The sequence below is a fragment of the Balearica regulorum genome, chromosome 3 (assembly GCF_011004875.1).
Source record: "Balearica regulorum gibbericeps isolate bBalReg1 chromosome 3, bBalReg1.pri, whole genome shotgun sequence".
NCBI lineage: Eukaryota > Metazoa > Chordata > Aves > Gruiformes > Gruidae > Balearica > Balearica regulorum.
Window position 1 is genome coordinate 101,444,219 of NC_046186.1, and position 27,429 is coordinate 101,471,647.

General features: G+C 41.1%; 1 protein-coding gene and 1 long non-coding RNA gene across 3 annotated transcripts in view; both read right to left on the reverse strand.

The window, feature by feature from the left end:
* The window catches only part of LPGAT1 (lysophosphatidylglycerol acyltransferase 1), a 67,495-nt gene extending 41,382 nt beyond the window's left edge, over window positions 1-26,113 (reverse strand). The window contains exons 1-3 of one of the 2 annotated variants that reach the window (XM_075749203.1): window positions 25,976-26,113; window positions 25,501-25,663; window positions 24,782-25,049 (exon numbers count right to left, since the gene is read on the reverse strand). In XM_075749203.1, coding sequence (XP_075605318.1) covers window positions 24,782-25,019 — 238 coding nt within the window. In that variant the 5' untranslated portion in view covers window positions 25,020-25,049; window positions 25,501-25,663; window positions 25,976-26,113. Of the gene's footprint in view, window positions 1-24,781; window positions 25,050-25,500; window positions 25,664-25,761; window positions 25,848-25,975 lie in introns of those variants that run through there. The other variant, XM_075749204.1, reaches the window with a different exon arrangement.
* On the reverse strand, window positions 20,285-23,637 carry LOC142601101 (uncharacterized). The gene is made up of 2 exons (XR_012834702.1): window positions 21,741-23,637; window positions 20,285-20,848 (listed from the first exon to the last, which is right to left on the reverse strand). It is a non-coding gene; the product is annotated as an uncharacterized LOC142601101 (long non-coding RNA).
* Window positions 26,114-27,429: the final 1,316 nt, after the last annotated feature.

A 27,429-nucleotide genomic window follows, 5' to 3' on the forward strand; every position in this document is an offset into this window, starting at 1 on the left:
TAGGGTCCCCAGTACAACAAGGAAATGGAGCTGTTGAAGCCAGTCCAGAGGAGGGCCGTGAAGATGACCAGAGGGCTGGAGCACCTCTCCTATAAAGACAGGCTGAGACGATTGGGCTTGTTCAGCCTGGAGAAGAGAAGGCTCCGGGGAGACCTTATAGCAGCCTTCCAGGTCCTAAAGGGGCCTACAGAAAAGCTGAAGAGGGACTGTTTACAAGGGTGTGTAGTGACAGGACAAAAGGGGTAATGGCCTTAAGCTGAATAAGGGTAGATTTAGATTAGATATCAGGAAGAAGCTCTTCACTCTGAGGGTGGTGAGGCACTGGAACAGGTTGCCCAGAAAAGTTGTGGATGCCCCTTCCCTGGAAGTGTTCAAGGCCAGGTTGGATGGGGCTTGAGCAACCTGGTCTAGTGGACAGTGGGGTCTATTATCCCACTCCAAATCCAAGGGAAAAAAGAAGGAAAAAAGAAGGAAAAAAGAAAACAGAAAACAAGAAAAAAGAAAAAAAGAAAAAAAAAAGAAAAAAGAAAAAAAAGGGTGTTATTTAATTCTTTAATTGATTTACTCAATTCATTTTATCTATCAATTGGCCAGGCTAATAGCTCAACTTCTGTGGCTCAACTGACAGGTAGTAAGTTATTAAATCACAGTGATTCAGCTGGACATCTTCTAGTTTCTTTTCCCTCTGTCATTTCTCCTCAGGCAATCAGACTGTCTCTTGTGCTTAATAACGCTTTATGGTCAATTGATTGACCTTATTATCAAGGAGAAAAGAATCAGTGCAAGTCCTTCACAGAGCATTTCTGCATCGGAAACAGAACAGCAAACCACAAAAGTGTGCAGAAAAACCACTACCATTACCATCATTTTTTAAAAAGAAGAAAAACCTCTGCAAAGGTCTAGAATTTTAAGTTTACAGTGTCCCTTTAAACTCAGTGGGGGAAATAAATGGTTGTCTTCAATTTTCTCACCCCACTGAAATTTTCAAAAGGAGCACCTTTTGCTTTAAGAAATACTTGTGCTATTACATTCCTCCACTGCAGTTGGAAACACTCAAATCAAAACCTCAGCTGCATGGCAGCAGAACCAGGAACACTGCTTTGCTCCACTGTAACAAGATCAGAAAAAAAACAGTTCAAAGACAAGTATTTGTCACTCAGGGGCTTGAAAACCAGCAAACATTCCTCCACAGCTTCCTTCTACTGCCAGGGCACATTTTATAAGGATACCAGTTCTATGTCTACAGCCTTGCAATAGTTAGATTTCTGCAAATGCAGTTTAACAGTGAAATAACAGAAAGGAAGGAAGGAACAGGAAATCAGTGTAACCTGGTAATTTGAACTCATGGTATGAAGAAAATCTGGTAATCCTGATTAGTCATAACATCTTTTACCGACAAGATTGATACAGAAGTGTCTTAGATGTAAGAGATACTTCACCTGCAACTTGGTGTTGGAAGCAAAAGGCTTCTAAAGGAAAGGATGAAGACAAGTTTACTTGCAACTGGGTGTGCTGTAATACAGAAATATTTATCCTTCTCTTAAAACAAGGAGACCAGGATATACACAAGTCTCTAAAACATCAAGAAAATATTTCATACAGTGAGCTGCAAGCTGAGCTTTTCACTAGCCAATCCTTGCAAAGCCTTAAAGAAGAAAAGCAATGAAAGAGGGGTTTTTTCCACATTTTTACTGAAATATTACACATCTAAATGTACCTACTGAGAGTTCTCAGAACACTTGGCTGCTTTGTAATCATGTCCTTAACATAACTGTGTGCATGTAAGCAATGCTATGAATAAATATTCAAGCACTTTATTTGCAGTATGTCATTAGGCTGGCCAAATGACTACTCAGCTAACGAACAATTCAGTAGATTTATTTTATACTTTTGAATATACCTGGCAAGAATGGCAGTCTAGTATTCCGTGCAAGTCCCTAGCAATTAATATGAACTACTTCATTTTGCATACTGCATTTTTAAAACTTCAAAAATGTTCTGAAATTTTTGACCATCTCATCTCTGTTATAGTTAATAGTTTCACTACAGTGTGTGCCGTAACAATCAGCATAAATTTTATTGGCATCTTAACAACTTAAATGCTAATGAATACCTGGGGTTATCATTTCAAAATATATTGAGTTTTAACTTCGTATTTCTCCATTGAATTGGAAAGCAAAAAAAAAGCCTCCTGCCAGAAATTTCAACACCCATTAGGAAATAGGCAGCAAAGGAACTATATAGATGCAATCCTCATACTAGCATCATCCAAATCTAAAAGCTATATATTAATCCCATAAATAAAAAACATGAAAAGCTGATGTTTTATGGCAAGGTCAGGAAAACTCTAAGTGTTCTAATCACAGTTATTAAAAAGCCCAAACCCATAAAACAGTTAGGTAAATCATCTGAAAGTTATGATTCATGTAAACATATAATTGATTTGGATATCCACTTTATTTGCCATTTAGATTTGAGTCTACAAACAATATTCACAACTTTCTCTAGAAATTGGACAAGAACTTCTACTCCAAAACTTCCCACCTCTTAAGTTTATTTTCCTTCTGATCACTTGTAATCACTTGCATCCATGACACAAGACTTCAAGAAAACCTGTTCCAAGAAGTTGGAGCTTGGTAACACTTAGAACTGAACAGTACTACCTTTCCGATCACTTGGAAACCTTCAGTAACAAATAAATGACATTATTAATGGGCAGTCTCCTTTGCTTCCTCAAAAGCTATCCTGCTTTCTAAAAGAGAGCATGTTATTATTAGGTATTCAATAGTGACTAATTCATAACCAGCAGGTTTTTGTTTTAAACATTCCTCCTCATACTCAAGCATTTGTGTCTGGCAAGTTGCAACCCTGTTTTACTGTAATCCACAAATGGCTCGTCAAAGCATGTTTCAGCTAGAGTAGCTACGTACAGTTGTTAAACTCATTTGTCTCTTCTTTGTAGATGGGATTCATTGATAGCAGGCATTAAGAAATCCCAGAAGTGATGCCAGAGGTTAAATATTACTTAGCATGCCTAGACCACATTAAAAAAATAAAAAATAGAAGATGTGCTAAAGGTGGTTTTTTTCTCCTTAACAAAATGGTTAAAGGCATTTGTCTCTGCAAATTGGTTGCCTACAGTGAAAAAAAGGAAAACAAACAATGGACTAAGCAAATCAGCATGTAGTTAGTTTTTTATATTTATTAAGTGCATATTTTAGGGTTAGAAGGTATTTAAAAAAACCTCTATAAAATCAGACATGCGCTATTGGAAAGAGAAAAATAGCTCTTCCTATCTCACCCATTCCCTCCAAAATTCATACTGCCAAGGAAACCTTCATATATTGTCTCTAAGTACACACAGGACATACAGGTATCAATAAAAGTACAGTCCAGAAGAGGAGGGAAAGAACATGCATAGAACATCGTATCTCGTTAAACACAGCTTCACTTAAGGTGTTATCCTTCTTTTCCTATTAAAGAATGTACCCTTACTAACAATAATATTGTCAATTTCAATGCTATTACAATATACATATCTTAAGGTTGTAAAAAATACAGTTTCAAACAAGATTTTGATACCAAAAAAAGCATCTTTGACAACTAGCATTATCATTGTAAAAGCCTGAATAAAAAACTGACCCGCACTGACAATTCTTTTATTTCTAGCAAGAAAAACACTTATCATAGAGAACTCAGAGAAGCAGCAGCAGCTAGGGAAGAGAAGCCTGCACATAAAGGGAGATTGTTCCTACAGTACATGTTAATAAACCAAGGCTGGGTTTAAGATGTCGCAGTCACCATCTTCATTTTTCTGTGACAAACCATTTTGCACACCTCTACATTTCATCATAGGAAACACCACATTTCCTTTTGCTTTCTGTTCCATTCTTCTTAGCTTCCACCCTCTCTTTCTGCAGTTTACAGACAGATCCGCTTTGTGGAGAAGAGGGCTTTAGCAGTTACAATATTGATGCACTAAGCCAACCCATTCCCTTACTTCAATTAACTGACAGTAAGAGGTGTTAAAAACAGGAGACAACCGAGATGTCCTGGCTCTCATCTTTCTAACCAACCCAAGAACTGTTTTTCCTAAAGTACAGCAGTTCCTTTTGGAAATAGGCTCTAGCAATGACGGCTTTTGAAGACTGACTTAATTTTCCTGGAGTGCACGTTCAAGACCTCATGGGTACAGTTTGTTTCAGTTCTATAATTCGCTGGCACAAGAGATGATGCTTGTGGCTCAAGAGAGGGCTCCTTTTACCCGTATGTGACTGAGAATCAATAAAAGCAAAACCTTAGCTCACCTTCAGTGAAGCGAACTTCTTCCACTGACTTTGGTACAGGCGATATCATTTCAAGAGCCTCACCTCTTCGCAATTATGCTAGGCAAGCAGTTTATATGATAAGAAAACTTCTAAAGTTAACAAATTCTGTCAGGATACACAGGCTACGCTCCCTACGGATATTTAAGGAATAGTTCCAATATATCTTAAGTCTTAGAAGAACATATCTTTCACCCTCCACATTTTGCTGGAGGTCTCCAATAGCTATTTTATGCCACTCCCTCAACAGTGTTTGAATTGTAGCGGCACCAAAGTCCCATGGCTCATAGTGCTGATTATCCAAACTGGAACTCCAGTTGTATATGGTGGTTACTGCTTCCAAGGAGCAGTACAAGAGAGGCAGTGTTCATAGCCACGCAGGCAAACGTGGACTGTGAAACATGAAGATTGCGACTGATGTCAGCTTTCATGACTATACTGGTAATAAACTGTAGCAGCCGAGAAGCGACTCTACTGTCCATTTTGCTGCTTCTATTATTAGAAAAGCAACTGCAAGACTGAAGAATGGGATGGAGTGCTGAAATCCTTTTGAAGTACCTCAAGCTCATGAGTCAGACCACTTGCAGAAGGAGCAAGTTGTACAGCACATTCCTCCCCAGTGACAGATAAAATACATTAAGTATTAACTACCCAGAGGAACATCAATGCATTCGTGAACTAATATCCTAAAGCTCTAGTACCTTACATACTGCAGATGTTACAATGGCCAGGAAAAAAATTAGTCTGAGGCCTAGAAGCAGCAGCAGCAAAACAATGGGGCAGTCTCACAATTTTTTCTCACCATGAGAATATTTTTTTACATTTTTAACACACTTAGGAAATGAAACATCAGAACCAGTACAGGTTATTAAGGGATACTGAAAATCAAACAGTCAGGCTTGAAAGTTTAAAACAATCCTAAGCAGTTTCAAAGCATGCACAAAAAAATACCTAGTTAGAAACTCATAATCAGCAAGCTCCTAAAAAGACAAAGGGATCTGATCTAACTGTAAGTATACTTCAGATTAACTGCTATCACTTCAGTTTATGTTCAATTTGGTCATTCCCAGTTACACTGTAGAAACACACACTGTCAGTCTATCTTCAAAAATGTGTATTTCCAATATCCTCAAATAAAGATATAAAGTTTACAGGACTGTCTTTAAGACGACAATAAACCAAAATGAGGTATACAAACTAAAGATGAACTTTTGCCTTTTGCTGGTTAAAAGCTTCTAAACACTCTGAGGATGACCAAAAAGCTGTAACACCATAAGTGACAGAAACAAAGAAATATATTTCCATAAAGCAAGCACTGAAGAGACTGAATAGAAAGATCTCAGCTAAGTTGTTATACAGCGCAAAGAGAAGATTTGCAGCTTACTAAAACTGCACAATTTTATGCGGCAAGAAACCTGTTTTGACAGTAACAGGGCCACAAGTTCACTCGTATGGAAAAATGTCCTGAGAAATTACGGTCCACACATGTTTTATTGCTCCCTAGACAGATGCTATGAATTAGGAATTTTTTTAAGGAGAAGAACCAAGACATAAATTTTTTTCTACCAGTTTGCACTTTCTGTCATTCAACTGCAGGTCAGCAACAATGATGGAAACATCACAGTCAATCCAAAAAGGTCCAGCACTTGCATAAATAGACTCTTTATGTCAGACAAGGCTGTGGGTCCTACATTTTAGTCTCTTTCTCCACAAGGATGATTTTTACAAATGAGGAAGGATTCTCACCACTCAAGCACATTACTTACTATACTAAACCCACAGAACACTTTTCCTTTTTTTTAAAATGCAACAGTCAAACTCTTGCAGTTTCACCAGTAACACTGACGTTTACTCTTAACAAGAGGGTAGGCCAAAATCAAATTTGCAGAATTTGACACCACAGTTTTAAAAGTTATATTTAGTGTACTGTATATTGAAACTACAGTATATTAAGTAAGGCTACAATGCAAAATATATCTTAAGCTCAAAGTTATATCTATAAGATAGTTTTATTAAAAACAGATTGGCTTTTCTGGAATTAACAAGAAAAGTTACTTTGAAAACAGAAGAATTTCAGAATACAAGAACATTACAACAATTCAAGCAGGTTTCTCTTTGTAAAATGTGAAGTACCACAGAAGAGCAGAGAGAAGAGGAAAGAGTGTTTCTTTTCTCTCATGAAAAAAACATACCAGTGCAGCTGCGTAATTAAAACAATGCTACAAACACAAAGCTTGCTCTTATTGTTACCCTTATCACCCTTTCAAGCAAAGAACAATTGGCTGCAGCTCTGTATTTTAATAACTTGCACTCAGCAGGTTACTACAATACTTACCCATACTCATGTGCCCCATCACTACTGCTGAGCAACTAACCAAGCAGGAACAGAGCTGACAAACAGAGTCTGACACATCAAACACTGACAGACAGGAACAACTTAATAAAAGCCGTCTCCCTCCCCTTTAAAAATTACAGGTATCTTTACAAAAATTCCCATATGGAGCTGAAGAAGTGGTTCCTTCCTGGGTTCAAGTCAGAGAGAGGTAAGCCTTGTCTCTCTCTCTCTCTCTCTCTCTCTCTATACAAAAAGAATGAGAAATAAAATGTGGGGGAAAGGGAAAAGTCATTTAGAGCACTAAAAAGGGATAAGGTAGTCTGAAATTCAGTATGTCAACACTGGGACTTGAGCTTTAAGCAGGAAAGCTGTACAAGAGAAAATCATCACCTCAAGCAGCACAAAGTCCAGCTGGAGGCCAGTTCCTAGGGCTGTACCTCTGGGTCAATGCTGGAACCAGTACTGTTTAACATCCTCGTTAGCAGCCTGAACACCAGGACAGAGCGTACCCTTTGCAAGTTTGCAGCAGGTCTGCAGACAACGCAGAACCGTGAGGAGTGGCTGATACGCCAGATGGTTGTGCTGCCATTGAGAGGGATGTGAGACAGGCTGGAAAAATGAGCCAACAGCAAACTCAGGGAGTTCAACAAGGGGAAGTGCCACGTCCCACACCTGGGGAGCAACTCTGCAGAAAAGGGGTCCTGGTGGACAAGCTGAGCACGAGCCAGAAATGTATCCTCATGGCAGGGCAAACAGTATCCTGAGCTGCATTAGGAAAACCATTGCCAGAAGGTGGAGGGAGGTGGTCCTTCCCCTCTGCTCAGCCTTAGGGAGGCCACACCTGGAGCACTGGGTCCAGTTCTGGGCTCCCCAGTACAATATAAGATGCAGACTTACTGGAGTGAGTCCAACAAAGGCCAAGATGATTAAGTGACCAGAGCATCTTTCATACGAGGAGAGGCTGATGGAGCTGGGACTGTTCAGCCTGGAGAAGAAGAGGCTCCAGAAGAGGAATCTTACCCATATGTAAGTACCTGATGGGGGTGCGGGGAGAGGAGTTAAGAAGACTTAGATTCTTTCCTGCGGTATCCAATGACAGGTTGAGAGGCAACGGGCACAAATTGAAATAGAGAAAATCCCACTTCAACACAGGGGAAAAAATAAATACACTTTTTTTGCTATAAGAGTGGTCAAACACTGGCACTGGTTGAACAACGACGTTGTTGAGTGTCCATCCTTGGAGCTATTCAAAACATGATTGGACATGGACCTGGGTAACCTGCTCTAGCTGTCCTTGCTTTGAGCAGGGGGTTTGACTAGATTATTCTCAGAGGTTCCTTCCAACCTAAACAATTTTGTGATTCTGTGTTCTACAGCCTAACACCAGGAGGAAAAACCCAGTGTTAACAGAACTCTTTCTTAGCAGATACCTTCAGCTACAACAAAATCTACAATTTCATCCTACGGCATGAAAAGGAGCAGCCTTTACAGTCACAAAGCACATGTTGCAAATACGAACTGGCAAGGTTTTTCTACCTTACTGCTGCAAAACTGCAGCAAAGATGTCAATTTGAAGGATGGTTCAAACCTTAATCAAGGAAGAAGCAGAATATGACTCACCTCGGATCATGAGACCCAGGCAAAAATGTGAGACCAGTGACCAACACCGCAAACTTTAGGCAAAGATGCATTTTAGCCAGAGTAAGTAATTGTGTTCACTGCTATAAAGTTGTGATATCTTCATCCGTATCTTTATCTGTATCTGTAGCTATATTATGAAATATTATGGCAAATTAAACTACTCCATTGACACTGTTTTCTCTGCATGTCAAACACAAAGTATGCAAGCAGCTACATTCAAATTGAGCTACTTTCAGTTACTCAAACACCAAGACTTTCAAATTACTAAACAGATACAGCTACTGGCACCTACTTAAACATAAAACTTAGAGTAGTAACAAGTAAACAACAACAACAAAAAAGCATGTAAAGTGGGAAGGCCTCAATTATATCCCTTACTATCTTTATCTAAGATATTTCTTATTTTTCCTCTTTTGGGCAAGTTACTCTAATACTTGAGAAGCAAGAGAGAGACACTGCAACATCACATGAGCATCTGTGCTAGTAAAAAAAAAGGGGGGGGAGAGGGTGGGCAAGACAACACAATGAGAGCTATCAGAAGGTGGGATGATGGGGCAAGCAAGCACCAGTTCAACCAGAATGAATCCTTATGGAACTGCGGTCTGCTATGCTGGAAGACCTGCCAGGCAAGTCCCCATTGGCCAAACGTGCAGAGCATAACCAGCACGAGTCACCTAAATTGCCTTCTAGATTGCTATGAATTTCTTTTTAAAACAAACGAAAAGCTTGTTAGACACGTTGTGGACATTAGACCATGGCAAATGTAGAGTTTTCTTCTTTTAAAGAATGTTAAAACATGTTAAAAACGTGCAAACTCCCATTCTTCTCCTTTTCGCTATAAGCTTAAGTACAAGAGAAAGATAAACATCCTTGCTATAAAAATTTTGTAGCCATGTGCCACAGATGCTACAGAACTGCTATTTAGGCAAGGACAGGGTGACAGCTGTTTGATTTTTAGTGGGTTTTGAATTTGTTTGGGGAAAGCAAATTAACAGAAATATTTTCCCCCCAAGAGAACATTCTGAAAGCACGCCCTCTGTCACAGTTAAAGTACTGCATTGTAACAATAACCTGAACTGTCTTTGCGGAGTCAACTGTTCAGCAGCAGAATCTACCCAGGGGCAGTATCGCAAGCTACAATGCTATTACTACAGTTTCCTTTTGAGTCACTGGCAATGGTATGCATTACTAATTTGATCCTGTTGCTTGTCTTTCCAGATGTGAAATTCACTGTGATGCCAAAGAGTCATTCATAAGGTACTTCACCTCCCTCAATTGTTAAGGTGGCTCAAAAATCACAGCTACCATATCATACAGCCTTAAAAAGCTAACAGATACTCCACAAAAGCAGATCTTCCCAGTCAGGTTTCAAGAGAGACAATACCCAGACAATACACCCAGGTTCACGGCCCTAAGTAAAGGGATACTTTTCAGATTGTGTAATCAACACCAGAAAACAGTATATCCAAACCACCTGCATAAAAAATTCCATTAGGGTAATGGTCTATGCAAAGCAAATGACTTGTGAAATAGCAGTCCTGTTTCCTCCAGAGAAAGGACTATCTCTTTCAAAGCAGGGGGAATGGTCAAAACCTGCTTTGCAGCCTCAGCTGTTAACTCTAAGGATATTGATCGAAACAGAAGAAATGCAAGATGCAAACTAGTTGGTCTAGTGCAGGCTGGCTAAAACAAACTAACGATCATCGAGCCATCGAACGGGACCATGGCAATCCCACAGTTTCTATTCATTTGTTTGGCTGCTTACACAGAGTTGTGCACTGCAACACCACAGCACTTTCTACTAGGAATCAAACTTTCTTCTCTATACAACAGAAATAGAGTCTGCACTGTATCGTCCAGAAAAAACCCACAAATACTGGGGAAATGAGACAAAGAGTCCACTGGAAAGAAATGCACCCACGAGACTGGAATAAGCCTTCAAACGAGTAATTGGGGAAAACCTGTAATTCTGTTTCAAGAGAAAAAAAGAGCAGAGTCTGATTGCTATAAAAAAAAATAAAATCGAAGATAAGAGCCACCTATTATCATAAATAGGTAGGTGTAATTCACAGCAGATTTTTTGCTTTTGCTTTCAAAGGGGACAGATTCAAGTCTTGCTTCTGAACAGCAATGCATAAGACTTGAAGGAACTTATTATGAAAAGTTCAAGTATATTCTGTGATAACTGCCCACAATGAACTCCTGATAAAGGCTGCACAAAATTTTCACTATTTAAGAGGGAGCAAGCTCTATTACAACAAAGTTCTGCAAAAATTGCTGGTTAGCTCTTAAAAAAAGTGAGGTATTTGGAAAGCCACAGTTCTAGCCATATGAAAGATTCTGCTCTGACTTAGTCCAAGTCAGGCCAGTTGAAAATGTGGCTTTAAAGAGCAAATAACTGGTGGCATATAGCAATGAAACTGCTCAGGAAGAGATGGCCATTTCCTCTCCTTTTAAGATTTGTAGATTGCAAGCTTCCTTTATCATTTCAAGGAAACCAGAACACATAGAAGCTTTTCAGATTTTTTTTTCCCAAAAAACACAGCCGCAGAAATAACATGACATATTCGGCAATCTTACAACAAATATCCCAAGGCCATGGAATACCAAGTCTTTCTGGCGACAATGGAAGAACTCAACAGAATTTAGTTATTACCTACTGTACAAGGGACTGGAGAGACTAGCTAGCGATGAAAAGACATGAGTTGGAAGTCTCATTAGAAGCTTTACAAGAGGCTCTTTCAGGTAAAAGACATGCAGAACACAGAAAATCAAATTGCACAAAGAGGGAGAGCAATTTCTCATAGGAAGCTGATAAAGCGCATTATTCTAGTGCACTTAGATCATACCTAAAGAGGTAACTAATCAAGGGTTTTCTGCTACCCGTGAAATTCTCTGAAGTGCCTTGAGGTTTATCAAATACAGGAACCAAAAAACTCTAATAGGGTCGGAAGTGAGCAAACATTATTTTTTCTTTAAACAAGATGTGGAACTTGCCTAAAACTCCAAGTGAGAGTTTGCATTCATCTCTCCCTACATACCAAGCCTAATTAAATAGCACAGTGAAAAGGCTTGATCAGCCCTGAGCATTCAACTACTTAGCTCTAGAACTAGACTACTAGGACTGGGTGCAGGCAAGGGTTACAGCCAAAAGGGTATATCAAGAAAAGCTGCCAGAGTGACTACAGGTAAGAACTAAGACTGTGCTTTTCAGAAGATGTGCTAGGTTAAAAACCCCCATAATTACAGTACTGAGCAAGGAAACCATTTTCCGAGTGTTCAAATCCAACTGGGCTCAGAAACATGATTTTGCATATATCCTTTAAATAAGTCATACTGATTCAAAAAAATAACAGATCTTCATCAATTTTTCCTCCTAACGGAAGCAAACTGCATGACTTTAATCACTGCCTGAAGGTCCAAGTCAACTAAACCAACAATACTATTACTGGAAATCAAGATTCTGAATGTGGTAACACCACCCCTATATCCCAGCCCTGGTCATTACCTTCCGCTTATCTAAATCAACTTCAGTTACCTTGCAGTTACCTCTTCATATTCTTCAGGTCTTGCCTAAGTTACTACAAAATGCTGTTGATGCTGTCTCATTACATGGCTGACATTTTTCAGCCTAACTCATGATACAGTACAAATTATCACCATGTAAAAGTAGTGCCGGATGTACTTGGAAAACCCTTTACTTTTAGATTCTCTCTGTTAAATGGCCTAGATAAGAAAGGCAAAAGGCCATTCTATACATTTATTTACCATCTCCCTACAGTAATCTCAGAACTGAGGAGCTTGTCTCCACCTGAAGGACACTGACCATTTAAACTTCAACTCAGTCAACTCTGGACAGAAAACACAGAGCTACTGAGTACCTGAATGATCATAAGAATAGAAATACATAATCAGTGTATTTTCAGATTGCAGAAGCAGCATAATCTAAAGATCAATATCCTCAAGCAATAAAATTGGCTACTAATCAAACAGCTACAGCATTATTCTCTCCTTCCCCCATACACCTCTGCACCATCCTCCAATTCCAGTGGGTTAGTGTTGCCATATACCACAAAACAGAACCAAATCATCGGGCATTTAAGTTGCCATGTGGAGAAGAAAACTTAATAATGAAAGGCATGCAAAGAATCAAAAAAATAACTGGATACAGATGCAAGGAAGCAGAAGGACAAACCTTTTAAAAGAAGCCTTAAATGTTTGCACTGTTAGGTTTCAAGGACTTTATTAAACTTCTCACCCACGCTACAAACAACAGTCTTTACAACAAAGTTATAACATGAACAAGAACTGTAAAAACATTTCCCCTTGGACTTTTTAGATACTATGTTCATTTTTTTCAAATAACGGATTTTATAAAGGCTAGGGGGAAGATGATGTTCAGTTACCACAAATTTAATCAAAATAATGTAATCATAAACCAATAAGAAGCTAATGATGCAGATTAACATAACAGCAAATTCCTATATCCAGTTTTATGTTTCTGTTTATGCAAGTCCCATTAATAAAACAAGAGGCCACAATAAGTTTGAAAAGCATGCTGGAAAGTGTATGACAATAATTGTAGCCAGGAACATAAGCTAGTATTTTTGCTGGTATGATGCAGCAAATGACTCAAGCCAACAAAGCATCTTACCGTATTTAAATTTACCCCAGGTTATCCTATACAAGTTCACCAACTCTTAAGAATTGTGTGTGGCCATGTTTCAGGTTGCCCGTAAGCAGAAGTCCATTGTCGTAAAATCAGACACAACATCCTTAATGGCACTCTCAGGCTCTCAGAAATGAAGTACTTAGCAGGAAAAACCAGCTTCTCTCATATAGATTATTCTAGCTGATGTACCTCAAAAGCAGCAGCAGAAAGTTTACTGTTCCTAATTTTAAAAAAAGTTTAGCTCTCTGACATCTGTTACTATTACAAAACAAATAATCCTCTTATACCTGCTAACAACTGCAAAAAATACCTTGGATTTGTGGCTGACAGTCTTACCAGGAGTTTCAGTAGTACTTTTTACTGACACAAACCGGTTGGACTCAATACAAATAAATTTATTCAAACATTCTGAATGGCTGGCTCCAATACCTACCCTTCACCCTCAGCACACCTTCTAATATTTGGTGTACCTTTCAATGAAATACTTGGGTCCCAATTTTGAAATATGCTGCTGCAATGACAGTAATTTGAGGCTTCTCTTCCTCTCTCTCTTCTCCCTCCTCAAATTGAAATGAAAAAAAAAAAAAAAAAATTCCACATCTCAGATCAAAAAGTTTTTCTGTACATTGGGAACAAATGGTAAAAATGACAGCAGACAAATGCTGGGGGAACAAAAGAACAGACTTCAGAGAATTTCAATTAAAACCAGTACTTCACTGTAGAGCAATTTCTCTGGAGAGCACCAGTAAAGGGGTTGAACAACAGAATTGTGAAAGAGACAGTGGAAACGGACTTCTCCGTTTCAAATACAGCAAGTGTGCCAGAAATGCAAAAAGATATTACAAATCTCTAAATTCCACTTTACAATTAAACAATTAATGTGAATACTCCTAAGTCTGTGGGTAGCAATAGGAACTGCAAACACTTTACATGCAACTTGTCATGAGCTGTGTGGCTACAAGTGCCTTGGCTTACTCATGAAGCACTTGGCAAAAGTGTTACAAATTGCTCTTTCCTCAGACAAAAAGAAAACTAGGCAAAATCAAATTTATTCAGGCTACAAAAGTCTAGCACTCCCACAGAGCAAGAGCTTTGGTCAATACACTTCAAACACTGAATTCTAAGCCTATCCAACTAAATCCTCTGTACTTTGCTCAAAGAAACTCTGCCTCCAAGCAAACCCAGTGAGTGACCAGACACTCAGATTTGCCACAATGCTTTTGCAAAGTATCAGGAAAGGGTGGTAACGGGACTGAAAAAGGAAGGAGTAGGCCATCTGCTACGGTTCTTTCTTCACCACAGGAGCCACCCAAATAACCCCTAGCCTTCCTACAGTGATGCCACTCACTGTTACATGAACTCGGCTCTGCATTTTAGCTTTTAAAGTTTAGTAGGCTGTTAAAACATTCGCAAAGAATGTAAGCAATAAAGGACAGGGGGGAAGGCATGTTTCAGCATTTTCTCCCTCTGAAATAGATGAGGGATGTAAGTGCTACTCCATTCTGTAGAACCCTTATCAAACTCCAGAAGCCCAAGGTAGGCATCAGACAACCTTTAAACACACCCAAGACAACAGAATTACCTGGGCAAAAGCTTTGCTGTTGTCACATTCCCTTCCTACTTTACTAGGTTAGGAGACTAAAGTATTAGGTTTGATGATACAAATAGAAGAGTCTCAAATACACAAAAATATTCTTCCATTTATTTTCATAGAATCCACTATATGCAAGAGGCTTAACAGACATTTATATTAACCACACCTTCATCTGAAAGCATTTTTTACAAATGTAAACTAAACTTCGTAAGTCTTTCATGTTATATTAGTGTATACAGAAGCTATAGTTATATTTATTTCAAAGCAAAGCTGTTGCTAGGAGGAACAACAACTGAATTTTATCCCAGACAAGCACAGGAAATAAAAATGGTTATGAAAGAAGGCGGCATTTGGAGAGGAAACTGGCAGTTACCAGAGATGGAGTTTTGCCAGGCCATCTATATATATTTATGCATATCAAAATAGAACAGATTCAGGTACAAAACTCCACTGTATAGCACCCTTCTTGACAAACTCTCATGCTGCTTACCACCCATATGGTTGCTCTCTCCCCAAATACACCTCTAACCTCGTGTGCCTACATGTCCTTGGGTCAGAATCATAACTGACTTTCTCTTTGGCTCTGCCTTGCCTACAGTAATCTGAGCATCACTTTTCATTGCTGAGAGTTTCAGTCAAGTTGCTGGCCTTCCAGTCCTCCTTTTAGGAGCCTACACCAACTCCTGTTTTACACGCAGAGTAGAAAGTCCTAAAAACACAATAATTTAAGTTCTTTCACCACCTTATCCTTTTTCCTAATATTAAGACTATACAGTTATCTGCATATGCCTTTTGGATCTAAAAGGCTATGACAAGCAAGGTGGATTAAACATCTTCTAAAGGAAAGGATGCTGCTTCGTACACCGTCTGCCACTGCCAGATTTAACACGTTGTTCCAGAAGCAGCAGAAGTAACAAAGCCTGGTTTCCTAAAGACTTGTCGTCTAACCTCCTTCTCCTCAACGGGCTGGACAAGACATGCCGGCACCGTGGCAAACCCAAACCCATCAATGCACTGGTTGGACGTGCAGCAGATGCCAGACGAGACATACCATGGCCAAATCTGCCTGCTTTACCCTCAGCTGAGGTACTAACTTGGGTCTCTCGTCAGCTGCCAGTTTTCACAAAACTCTTGAGAACACCATTATGTCTAAAATCTGAACCATCTGGTCAAGCACAGATTTGCAAGGAGGCAAATCAGAAGTGTGGGAGGGGTGAGAGAAAGAATAGCTGTTAAACAAGCAGCTTAATCCCATCAGGAAACTATGCTTAAAACACTGTCACATTTATCTACATAGATAATAAAATGCCCAAGTCACCAGATGACATTAAAAGAGTGTTCAATGGCCCATCCTAAACACCACAAACATAACTGATGCTCAAATTAACCAAAACCACATATTCTTAATATTAATGAGGTTTTCTCCCCAGTTCTGGCAAGACAGACACTACAGGCCTCCACAGAAACTGCACATGCTACTAACTTCAGGACGCTAGAAAACAAATGAAATTAAATGAAAAAAACCTCAGACAAAATCCTCTTTTTTGCGACCAAAACCCCACATCCACAAGCACTCATGCCATTGTTCTAATGAATCAACTTTCCAGAATCTGTGTCCTCCCAAACAGCAGCAATGCTGGCCCTTGCTCTTAGAATACCATTTCTATTTTTAGTTCTACATAAGTGAGAAGCAGTAATAAAGCTATTAATCTTTCCTCTCCCCTACTTAAGTTACAAAACTGAGGTGAATCTCTAAGCTAGTTTAAACTATTAGACTCCTTAAATAGGGACAATTCCTTACCTTTTAGAACTGTAACGTTTAAACAAGAAGTTTTCAGATTATATTGTATGACTCAAAAGAAGTAACACCATTGACACTATCCTGCAAAGTCAGTATTTGTGAAAAGACATAATGAAAATATTTAAGAAAACAAACAAACAAAACCCCCAGGCACTGCTCTCTTATTAAATCTTAAAGACTTTAATTTTCTACCTTCCCATGACACAAAAAGTCCCCTTCTTCTTCACACAGAGGCAGGGAGATTGCATCTCTTCTACTCTATTCTGCCCAGGAAACGGAATCACTGAATTGTCCAATTCAGTTCCAATTCAAGTTCGGCCACGAATGAAATTGTTCTGATTTGATTTCGGCTTGCACTAATGAAGCTGTTGACCCTCTTAGAGCCCCTTCTTAACTCTTCAATAGCTTTAAAACAACTGAGACAAAATCAGCAAAGCATGATGTTGAACTACTGATATCTTTAATATTATTCTCCATCTTGTTCTTTAAATATTTTATAACAATGTATAGTTGTGCACTGAGCCGAAACTTTCCCTAGAGACTCCACCGTGACACTAATCTCTTTCCTAAACTGCTACTTTACTTACATGTTTCTTACTTTGGACTGTTCAACTCTGAACAACTTCTGCATTTTGTTCGCTGTTCATACAGCTTAAGTACTTTTCAAGTTCTTTACAATTGTCTCTGTAGCTAACAAACTCAAACAGTATGCATACAAAACTTTAGAGGAACCCCACTGCTAAGCTTTCATCGAAATGAACACTGGTCTTTTTATTCCTTTATCAACAGTTTTCAGTTTATGATAACCCATTGTTCTCACGCTACGCTTAGTTTTCTTCTTTAAAGGAATTTTGCAGAAGGCACTTTTCCAGTCTAAACAACACTAACCAGTTAACAAAATAGTAAGCAAAGGTGAAGAAGTCTGCTTCAGTGATATTTTATTCATGTACTAGACACCTATCCTGCACAGGTTTGCCCTCTGGAATTGAGGCTGTAAACAGTAGTTCAACAAATACATTTAAGCTGGTACTGTCACCAAAACACGCAGTTCCTTCCTCTTTCCCTTTGCTATTTGTACCCACCTTCTTCTTTCACCACACCCGCAAAATGAACCGGGTTAGGGATTGTATTTTCTAAGTCACTCAGTGAAAAAGTGGGGGTGGGTAGTTTTAGTGTGAATCAGGGCTGTGATCCAAATCACCACACAATCATTCAAATATTTGGCCAGTAAAACTGAAGCAGTGGTGGCGGGATGAGTCTGAAAGGCTGGAAGTGGCCTTCTTCAGTGGCACTCCCTGCTTGAAATGCTTGTGGGGAGGGAAGCAGCAGGGGAGGGAGGGGGAATACAGCCTCACATGCAGAATCCCTCACTGGTGCCACGGAACAGTTTTAGGAATGCAAACATATTAACCTTATTTATTTCAATAACTGCATATACGAATGGCTGGACTATTATCTCCGCTGTGGTGACTGCAACAGCAGTGCAATTACATGCCTACGCAATCCCGCATTTGACATGTAATCTTAAGCATTAGAGTTTATATTCCACTGTAATAAACGCAAGCAGATTACATATCTTGGAGCTGTATTTTGGCTCGGTTCACACTGGAAAGTTACACCACTAAGCTTATATTCCATAAAGGATTTACAAACTATGCTGTCTAATTAAGGTTGCACAACTCTTCCATTTTTAAGATCCTGTTTTCAGTGGCTTAAAACCTTGCCAAACTAACCTTTGGCACGACTTCCCTGTCCCTCGCACACACCCGACAGAGAAAGGGAAAGGGATATATTCTGTTCCTTTGAGTTTCATTCTAAGAGAGTAATGTCTCAGAACAAAATGACAGGGAAAATAGGTTTTATCCACATTAAACATCCATTTTTTACCTCCTATTTTCTGGAAAAGCTCTAGAATTTCTATACTTTAGAAAAGTTATGTTAAACAAGAAAGAGAAAAGGCATCATCTCTGACATGTTCCAATACAGACATGATCACACCATCAAAGCGGAAAAAAATTCCTCCTTCATGCACTCTGCAAAGAATTTGCGGACAAAGAATTTAACTCCCTAAGATTTTGCTTTTCCAAATCAGAGCTGGACAAAAGCTTTCCTGCAATTATTTCATATGGTTACTAAAAGCCTACCATCAAGAAAAAGAACAAGAAAGGGTACAGAGAACAGACACACATCTCAGGTATTCTTAGTCATATCCTTTCAGGCACTCAACCAGCGATGAAGGGAGAAGTAAGATGACTAGCATGAATAGATACACTAAAAACAAAGGCCCAGAAGAACTGGGAGGGATGAAAACACATCCTAAAAATAGCAAACTCACCCATAAGCAGGAATAGAATCCAGAATTCGAAAACTTCGTCTTTCTTTGGCTATTAGCATATAAGCTAATTCAGAAGTATCCCACAATGTTTTCTGGACTTAAAAGTAAATCATCATACCTTTCTGTACAGGTATTCCTCAATAATTTCATCTTTACTAGCCTTAGGCAGATGTGCTGGATTGGGTATGCTTGCAATAGTTTTTGTATTATCCAGAGTAGGTGAAATAGGAGCAGAGACTAACCCATTCAAAAAAAAAAAAAGTAAATAGCAATAAACAACAAAAATATCACTAGGAAAAACACAAGTGTGTGCTCTTACTCTTAAGTTTTGTGCCACAATGCAGTAGCTTTCTAAAAATAAAATTCAGAGAGCATTTCAATACCTAATCTTTTGGAATGATCCTTTACAGTTAAACGATAGCATAGGAAAAAGAAGAAGGATAAGCTTTACTGCTTTTGACATGTTGCTGACACTAGATGAACTACAAAGCAGCATGGTAAAGCCTGTAATTCATGTCCCAAAAAGGAGTGATGGGAATTTCCTGGTGTGATTTCTACACATTATTAAAATAGGACAAGGGTCACTGTGTAGCATTCTTTACAGACACATCACTTGCACAAAGAAGTTGACAGTAAGTTCACTGTACTCCTTACCTCCTCTTACGCAAAGGCACAATGAGCCTTTGCTCTGAGGCCATGGTAGAAACAGCTCCAATGTCCCCAACTCATTCAACTCTGACCTTTTCTTATCGAGACAGCTCACAAATTACACATAAACTTCCTCTTACAAACAGCAAAATAAATTCAAAGATCCCAGTGCGATCTCAGCATAACCCACACACAAATCATACACATCAGAGAAAGTGGCATTTAACCCAGGGACTACCTAGAAACTCAACATATAGAAACTTTTAGTTTATGCTATGCCTGCGTGGTATGTTGCTATCCAAATCTACTGAGTCTTATTGGGTCTTTTTGCACATTCAAAGAAAACACATGACAAGAACAATTTTGTTTCCCCATTTCACATACTTTCTGACCTCAAAAACATGCGTGTTTCCCCCACCAGACCTCAGAGTGGTGAACAGTCCCAAACCCCAAATATTGTCAGTTAAAAATCATACTGTGGGAACAGAGGAGGGTAGGAAACAATGCCAGGGTTAGATGCATAGTAGGTCTCCTGATAAAACACCTCCTGCCTTATTTGGGGCAAAAAATTCACTTTATCTCATCTGCTGTTCTCCAGCTTCTGCTGCACTTCCTGCCTGAGGAGAGGGGCTGACTTGTCATGAGAAGCAGCACAGCACGCACTGTCTGCACAGAGGAAGTGTCGTCACAGGAACTCCACCTGTATCTTTTATAGTTCTGGAAAACAAAAATACTCACATTTGTAGAAGATGAGAGGATTTGAGGCTGTTGACTGATGAAATGGAAACAAAGAAGATTTTGAATTGGGGGGGGGGGGGGAAGGTATGACTGCTGGAAAAATTATAGAGTGGTCACTACTTAATTGTACGTTCAAATGAGCCAGTAAGTTTTAAATCACTTGAGGGGAAAGGAGCGGGGAACACAACTAAAAAATCCAAATCTTGATTTTACTCTACTTGGCTGAATAACAGAGAATGAAGAAAGGGAAATTCTCTTCACTTGACAAAACCAGAATATTCTTACAGTCACTATTTAAATGTCACCTTCCCGGTTAACACAGAACAGTAACAAGCAATACCATAGGATTAGTTCACCTTTTACTAAGCACTGCATCATTATACCAGTAAGCACGCTCACATCACTAACACTTTTGTGTGTGGTAACAGATATATTACTCTTCCTTTCATCAGCTCACAGCCCACCAATCTGTCCAACTTCATTGCAAGACTATGTGTGCTGGTGAGAGGTTGAAAGAGAAGGTAGTGCCAACCTGCCCTCTTCACTGCTGGAGAATGGAATCTTCCAAGCACAATTCTCAAGGAAGCCCCCTGCCAAGATGCACACAACCCTGTTGACCACACACAACTCTCCTCTGGTGCTCTGACAGGCAGAAGAGTGCTGATGGTTGTTGCGGACAGAAGACACTCATCCTCCACCAGCTCCTCCTCATCCCCAACGGGCTGGGCACACGCCACCGCTACCTACAATGGGATCGAGCTGCGTGGAGCAGAGTGAAGCACAAGATTAGCATCATGAGTATCAGGACTGCATTGCTAACCAATTACTCTGCTGTCGTAGAGACTTCTAATTGCAACACTCCAACAACACTATCATAGGCTAATGCTAACTTCTGCATTTAGACAGCACAAGACAACAAAACAGTTTGTCTAAGTGCATTTAAGTCCTTTTCTCTAGCACCCCAATTTTTAGCTATTTGATTAGGAACAGGGATATTAAACTTTAGTCTGCAATAGTTACTTGCCAAAAGAAGCTCAAATCTAGAAGATGGTTGCTTTAAAACTAGTTTTGCAGGTGAGCAGGAGGTCATCAGAAATTCACCACCACAGATATGCTTCATCTCCCTCCCTTACATCTACTGCACTATTTAGTGGTTTCTGGTTTACTTGTATATTAAATGACAAATTATAGTATAGGGAGAAAAAGGTACTTGCCAACAAAGGATTAAGCACTCTCGAGTTTGCTTTTTTTAGAATGCATCTTCTAACAAATGCAGGAAAATATTTAGAAGTGTTATTCAAAGGTGCCTTTCAAATCACACTAATATGCATATTCCGAGTGTCCTAACTGAACAACTCCTACAACAAGAACAATACATTTATACAAAAAGCCTTAGAAAAAGGCTTAGGAGAGTTATAAGAAGGCCTTTCTGAAAGCATATAAAAATAAAATAACATTGCTAGACCATCTGAATGTTCTTCATAAAAAAACACTCAGTTTTCCTTTTCATAAGAAACACTATAGAGTTCAAGAGAACAACATAGATATTTATCATACTCTGCCCTTTAAAAATCAAAGGCAACCAATTATTCCCAAGTTCTCTCTCATACTTGTATCTTAAGAAGAAAAAGATTAAGGAAAGGAGAATGACCTTTACAATTTCTCTTCCCATTCCTTCATTTTGCTTGTCCAGTTATACACTATCTCTTTACATAACATCAAGTGCATCTGCAAACAGAAACACCTATGTTTATCAAAAAGCACAGATTAGAGCTGCTGCTATAAGACACAGATCATGTAATTTCTGTGACAAATCCTCGAGGATTCCAGCACAAAAGCACAGGTTTATGTGTGGGTGAAGGGCAGACCTAGTTCATGAGTCTTCCTCAGCTCTTTCAGCTTTATTCAATAAAATATACCAACGATTATGCAACAGCAACAAAGCCCAGAAGGAAAAGCTAGCACTCACCATATTTTTTTCACTTGGTGTTAAGCTCTCTCCTACACATTACATACAAACTTACGGGGGGGGGGGGGGGGAAGTATGCCCTGAATCTACTTTGCAGGCTGAGTTTAAGTGCTTAATTACAAATGGTTTATGTCACTTCTCACCCAACAGATGACCCAAGGTTGGAAGAGGAAGAAGTAAATAAATTAAAAAAAATAAAACACGCCTTCAGCACAAATGAAGCAGAACACTACCTCCAATTAAAAGACAAGTAAACATACTTAGCTGGTCATCCTCTCAATCAAGAAAAAAAAAACCCCACCCACCAAACTAAAAACCAAAAAACAACTCACCAATTGCTCTGCTACTCAAAAGAAAAATCCTTAATCTTCGCAATGAACATACCTACTATCTTGTACTTACTTTTGCAAAGATAGAACATATTGAAGCCTATCTTTGACTTAGTTTTTGGAACTGAAAACAGAAGAATTCTGGAGCAATGTTTCTTTCAGAGGCACCACTGCAAGTCTTGGACACCAACTCTAATAAAGTAGCGTTTCAGTTCTGAATTAGTTATGTTGTACTGTATAGAAAGAGGGGGCCGAGCAACAGTCTTTTATAAATCTATCAGTCTAGAAACAGACACGCAAATTACTCTGTCTACAAATACCGAAGCCAGAAAGATACCTTCTCCAGGTTTGTTCTGCATGTGGTGGTGAACACGGATGAGGGGAAAGAAAGAATGAACAAAGAAATAAACTATTCTTGCTATTTTGTATATTATTTTTGCTATTTTCAGTATAAAACATGTTAACGTCTTCATATCAAATAGAATATATTTAAATTGAGACTTCGTACAAGCATTTGCTTAAAATTCTCCCGAAAGCCATGCTTTATAGTGAAAAGCAAAAAGAAGGGCCTCCTTACCCATACACCATCCCAGAAAACACTTCTGTGTAGCTGTTTGTAAATGACACTTCAAACAAACAAAAGACATTTCAAGACTGTAAAACAAAGGATTTCAAATTGTCAAGAAACATCAGCAACACCAATCAACAGATGCTTCAGGAAAACTCTAGGATATGCAGATCATGCTAAGACCACTTTCCAAGCAATAGGCAAAAGAAACCACACAGTTCTGCAGTCAGCAGTAAAACTATCCCAAGGAAATTGCTTTCAAAAATTGACAACCATATTGTCATGGGACAATAGCTTGAATTTTAACTAGCACATTCAATATACACAGCAAATCCCCGGGGTCATGTGCTGTATGACTTTAACATTACCATTATGCCCATAAACTTTCCCATCTCCAATTAATAACAAACATGACACCTTGAAAGTCAATCCTTCCTTCTAGAAGGCCTTTGTGCTTTAAGGCATGAAGCAGACTTTCAAAAATACATCTGCCACTGCAAATACTATGTGGACTTCTTTTAATGAGCAAATATAAACATATAAAAAGACTTTTTAAACAGCATATCTGGAAAAGCTTGAGCCGTACCAGGCAAGGCAATTTCGAAGCAGTGCAACGTTGCGACAGTTCTAGTCCAACAGACCAGAATCTAGCTTGCTGCTGCCACCATCTCCTAAAGAAGAACTGGAAGCTCACCTAGAGTATCCACAGAAACTTTGTGCATCTTGGAAAGGCACACGACAGGGTACCAAAAGGCACATTATCACAGAGGCTTCAGCTCTTGCAGCCTAACAAAAAGAGCGCTCCATCTGGGTCAACACTGACTTTCTGACTAATGAGGAGTCTGACCAGACTCCAGAGCTGTGTGCTGCCATTCCTTTTTTTCCTTGTTTACATGGACAAGACCTGTGGATGCAGCCTGGGCAGAAGAGAGGGAAAGAATTTTAGGAGGGATGTTCATATTTTGCACTCAGTAGATTCATTTCCTCCCCTTTCCAAGGTCTAAGCACATACAAAGAATTGATGGCTGTTTTCTTGCACGAAGTGCAGTAGCCAGGATGAAAAGCAGTGCATTTGAGGACAAGACTAGAGTCTTCCTTAATATTTCAGTTCAGTCCATCACCCTGATAAGCCTATGAATACTAAGAAGCAAAAATAAGTTCAATAATAACTGCAAAGCAAGCATGCAGAGGGGAAAAACCCTACAGATTCTGTAATTAGTTCTGCTAACAGTAAATGAAGAGTCACACAGTAGAGAAACATTGTGTATCACTATTTGCATGAAAGAGGTTCCCTCTGTTTCCCTCCATTCTGAAGCAGCAAAGACAGTGGCTGTTGCAAGGAACAGAAGACCTGCTCTTCTGACATGAGCTTCGTATCAAACTTCTTAGCCTTGTGTCCTGATGGTTTGTAAGTGGAGACGATTTACAGATGCACAGACTTAAAGAAATACTTGGCTCTATCAGCTACGTGCACAGTACAAATCAACTCTCTTGTGAGGAGACATACCTTTTTCACGTAACGCTAAAACAAAGCGATCAAGGTACTTAGGAAAAGCCATATTTCTGATTATACTAAAACAAAATAGTGATTGAAAAACCCTTGCTTAACATGTAAGTTTGTACCTACAATTTAAAAAAGTGTTTCAGTACACTCAGCATCTCAATGCAGAAATATAAAGAATCTGTATCAGGAACCTGAAAGAAAAACATCCCACGTATCAGCTATATTTACATATTCCCCTACACATCCATACTAAACCATCTATGTTTTAATACTTATTTACATCTTTACACTTGTATATTTTAAATTAATAAGACATTCTTACCTGTATATCCTGCCCACCAGCCCCAGGAAGCCACCATAGCTAAAAGCCACTTAAATAATACTCCTTCGATATACCAGAAGCTTTTACTATCCAACACTCGGAGAGGCTGCAGCACAATTAAATACAAGACGTAGGACGGAATAGCAACCAGGTTATTGGCGACCATAAAAGCGAACCTGAGGAGTGCTTTCAGGCAGGTATAGCCCACCCGCTGGGCCTGCTCTAGAGTCACGGCCATTCTCTTCACAGCGGAGGGCGCGGGACCGTCCTACGGGGAGAGGAAAAACAAGGCTCAGGTAGCGCTTTCCGAGCGGAGCGGGGCGAGGCGAGGGTCCCTGCCCGCCCGCCGGCCCCAGACCCAGCCCGCTCCCACGAACCGCCCGCGCCTGCCTCCGCTGTTAGTCACCGGGGAAAATAGCTACCCACGCTCCGCGGGGGGTAGCACGAAGGAAGCGGCGCGACCCTCCCGCCGGCGTCACCTCACCTCTCCCCTCCTCAGCGGGCTCCGGGGGAACCCTACCCGCAGCTCCCCTAAGGGGGACACACGCGCGGTCCCAGCCGGCCTCCATCTATCCCCCCCCCCCCCCAAAAAAAGGTCGCGGGCACTACGGCGGCTGCCAGCGGCCTCTTCCCCCAGCCCTAGAGCGGCTGACAGGAGCCGGGGCCCGCGGGTGACGCTGAGGGGAGCGGGCGGCGGCGGGCCCGGCCGCGGGACTCACCTCCAGCGGGGTGGCGGAGCGGCGGCAGAAGCGGCGGCGGGGCTAGGGGAGCTGGGCCCGGCGGTGGCGGCGGCAGTCCCGGCTGGTGGCGGAGGCTGGCGGCGGCTCATGGACCCGGAGGTGGCTGGCCCGGCCGCGGCAGCGCTACTCGCCCTGCGGCTCCCTGCGGAGAGAGGGGGGCGGGCGGCGTGAGCGCGGGGGCCGGCGGGCGAAGAGGCGGGAGCGCCGGGCCGGGCGGGCAGGCGCAGACCGCGGGTTCACCTCGGTTCTCCCGCGCCAGCGGCCGGGCCTGGCACCCTTTTCCTTTCTCTTCCCCTCCCTTCCCCTCCCCTCCCTGCTCGGCTTGAGCGCGGCGCTCCGCGGGCGGGACTCCGCCAAGCCCCAGCCCCGCAAGGACAGGCGGGTGCCGCTGGCGGGGGGGGGGGAGGACCCTGCACCTGTTGGGGGCGGGGGCCCGGCCCGCCAAGGTCCGTACCTCAGCACCGCCGCGGGCAGCGCGGGCCGCCCGGGCTTCATGCCGGCCACTGGGGCCGCGCTCCCCGCCCCCGCCGGCTGCGTGTCCGCCCGCTCGCTCTCTCGCAGCCGAGAAGCGGGGCTGGCGCTGCAGCGAGCGCCGCCCCCCGCCGGAGAGCGCGGGCGGCTGCGCCCCCCGCCCCCTCACGCACAGGCACAAGCGCGGCAGCGCGTAGCGGAGCCTCCCCCCCCCCCGGGAGCGTTTTCCGAACCTGCCCGGGGGGGGGGTATCCCTGCTCCGCGGAGAGAAAAGTAGCAGGGGCCGCTCCTGCAACGGCCTCCGCAGCTTCTGCTCCCGTCCCGGCGATGCCGGGACAGCCGGGGAGCAGCACGGTCTGGCCCCACGCAGCAGCTGGATCGCCCTTTGCAGCTCTTTTAAAGTTGGGTAAATGGGGAAAGTGGAAGAGGGGACACGGTCACCACTCCCCTCCACACCACCCGAGATGCCCCTGCCCAGAACAGCACATTTCGTCCCTGTAATCCTAAGTCCCTTTCACTTTTTTTTTTTTTTAATATATCGAGGTTCTCATACTCTCTCAACCCTACCCTGCAAACACTCTTCTACTTCCAGTAACCCCCCAACAGAGATCTGTGATCATACCACAGCAACCCTCAACCCAAGGTTTCACAGCTCCCTCCAGACAGCCTCTACCCTGACAAAAACTGCTCTAGGGTGAAGAATTTTTGCCTTCTGTGTAACTACATCATCCCTTGTGGCAACACAGGACTGCTGCCTCTCATCCGTTCACTGTGCCTGTCAGGCAAGTCTGCTCCTGTCTTCTGTGACCAGCCCTGGAAGAGCCCAGTCAGACCTCCAGCCTGACCAGCCCCAGCTTCCTCAGCTTAGCCCAACTCTTATAATACCTCCACTGAACAGAAAGGCTCATGCAAGTGATCTTAAGAACCCAAAACACAGTTAAGGAATAGAAGCAGATGGGGAAAAAAAAAAAAAAACACAACTATAGCTTAAGAAGGAGACACACTAGAAAGTCATTTGTGCTGAAAAAAATAAAAAAGAAAAATTTCAAACTATAATACTTGGAACAGAAAGACATATCGCTTTCACATACAAACCATACCATGTGTAAAACTAAACTCATTGTCTAGGAAACAGTGGACTTCAGAGATGACTGTACCAAGAAAATTAAATCCCAACCTCCATTCCAGGAAGAAAACAAAGTTGTTATGGCAGATAAATGTCATTTGAGAATTTAAAAACACAAACAACAAAATAATGCCATCATGTTCTATTTGAGCAAAACAAAACAAAACCAAAACAGCTGACCTTCTTGACAAAAAGGATGCATCTTGCATAAGTGTTTCCAAGTCTGGGTGTTTTTCTATGTTATTTTTATTACTAGGTTAAATTTGACAGTCAGCTTGAGCTACTCTGAAGCATTAGCAGCTTTAGTAAGA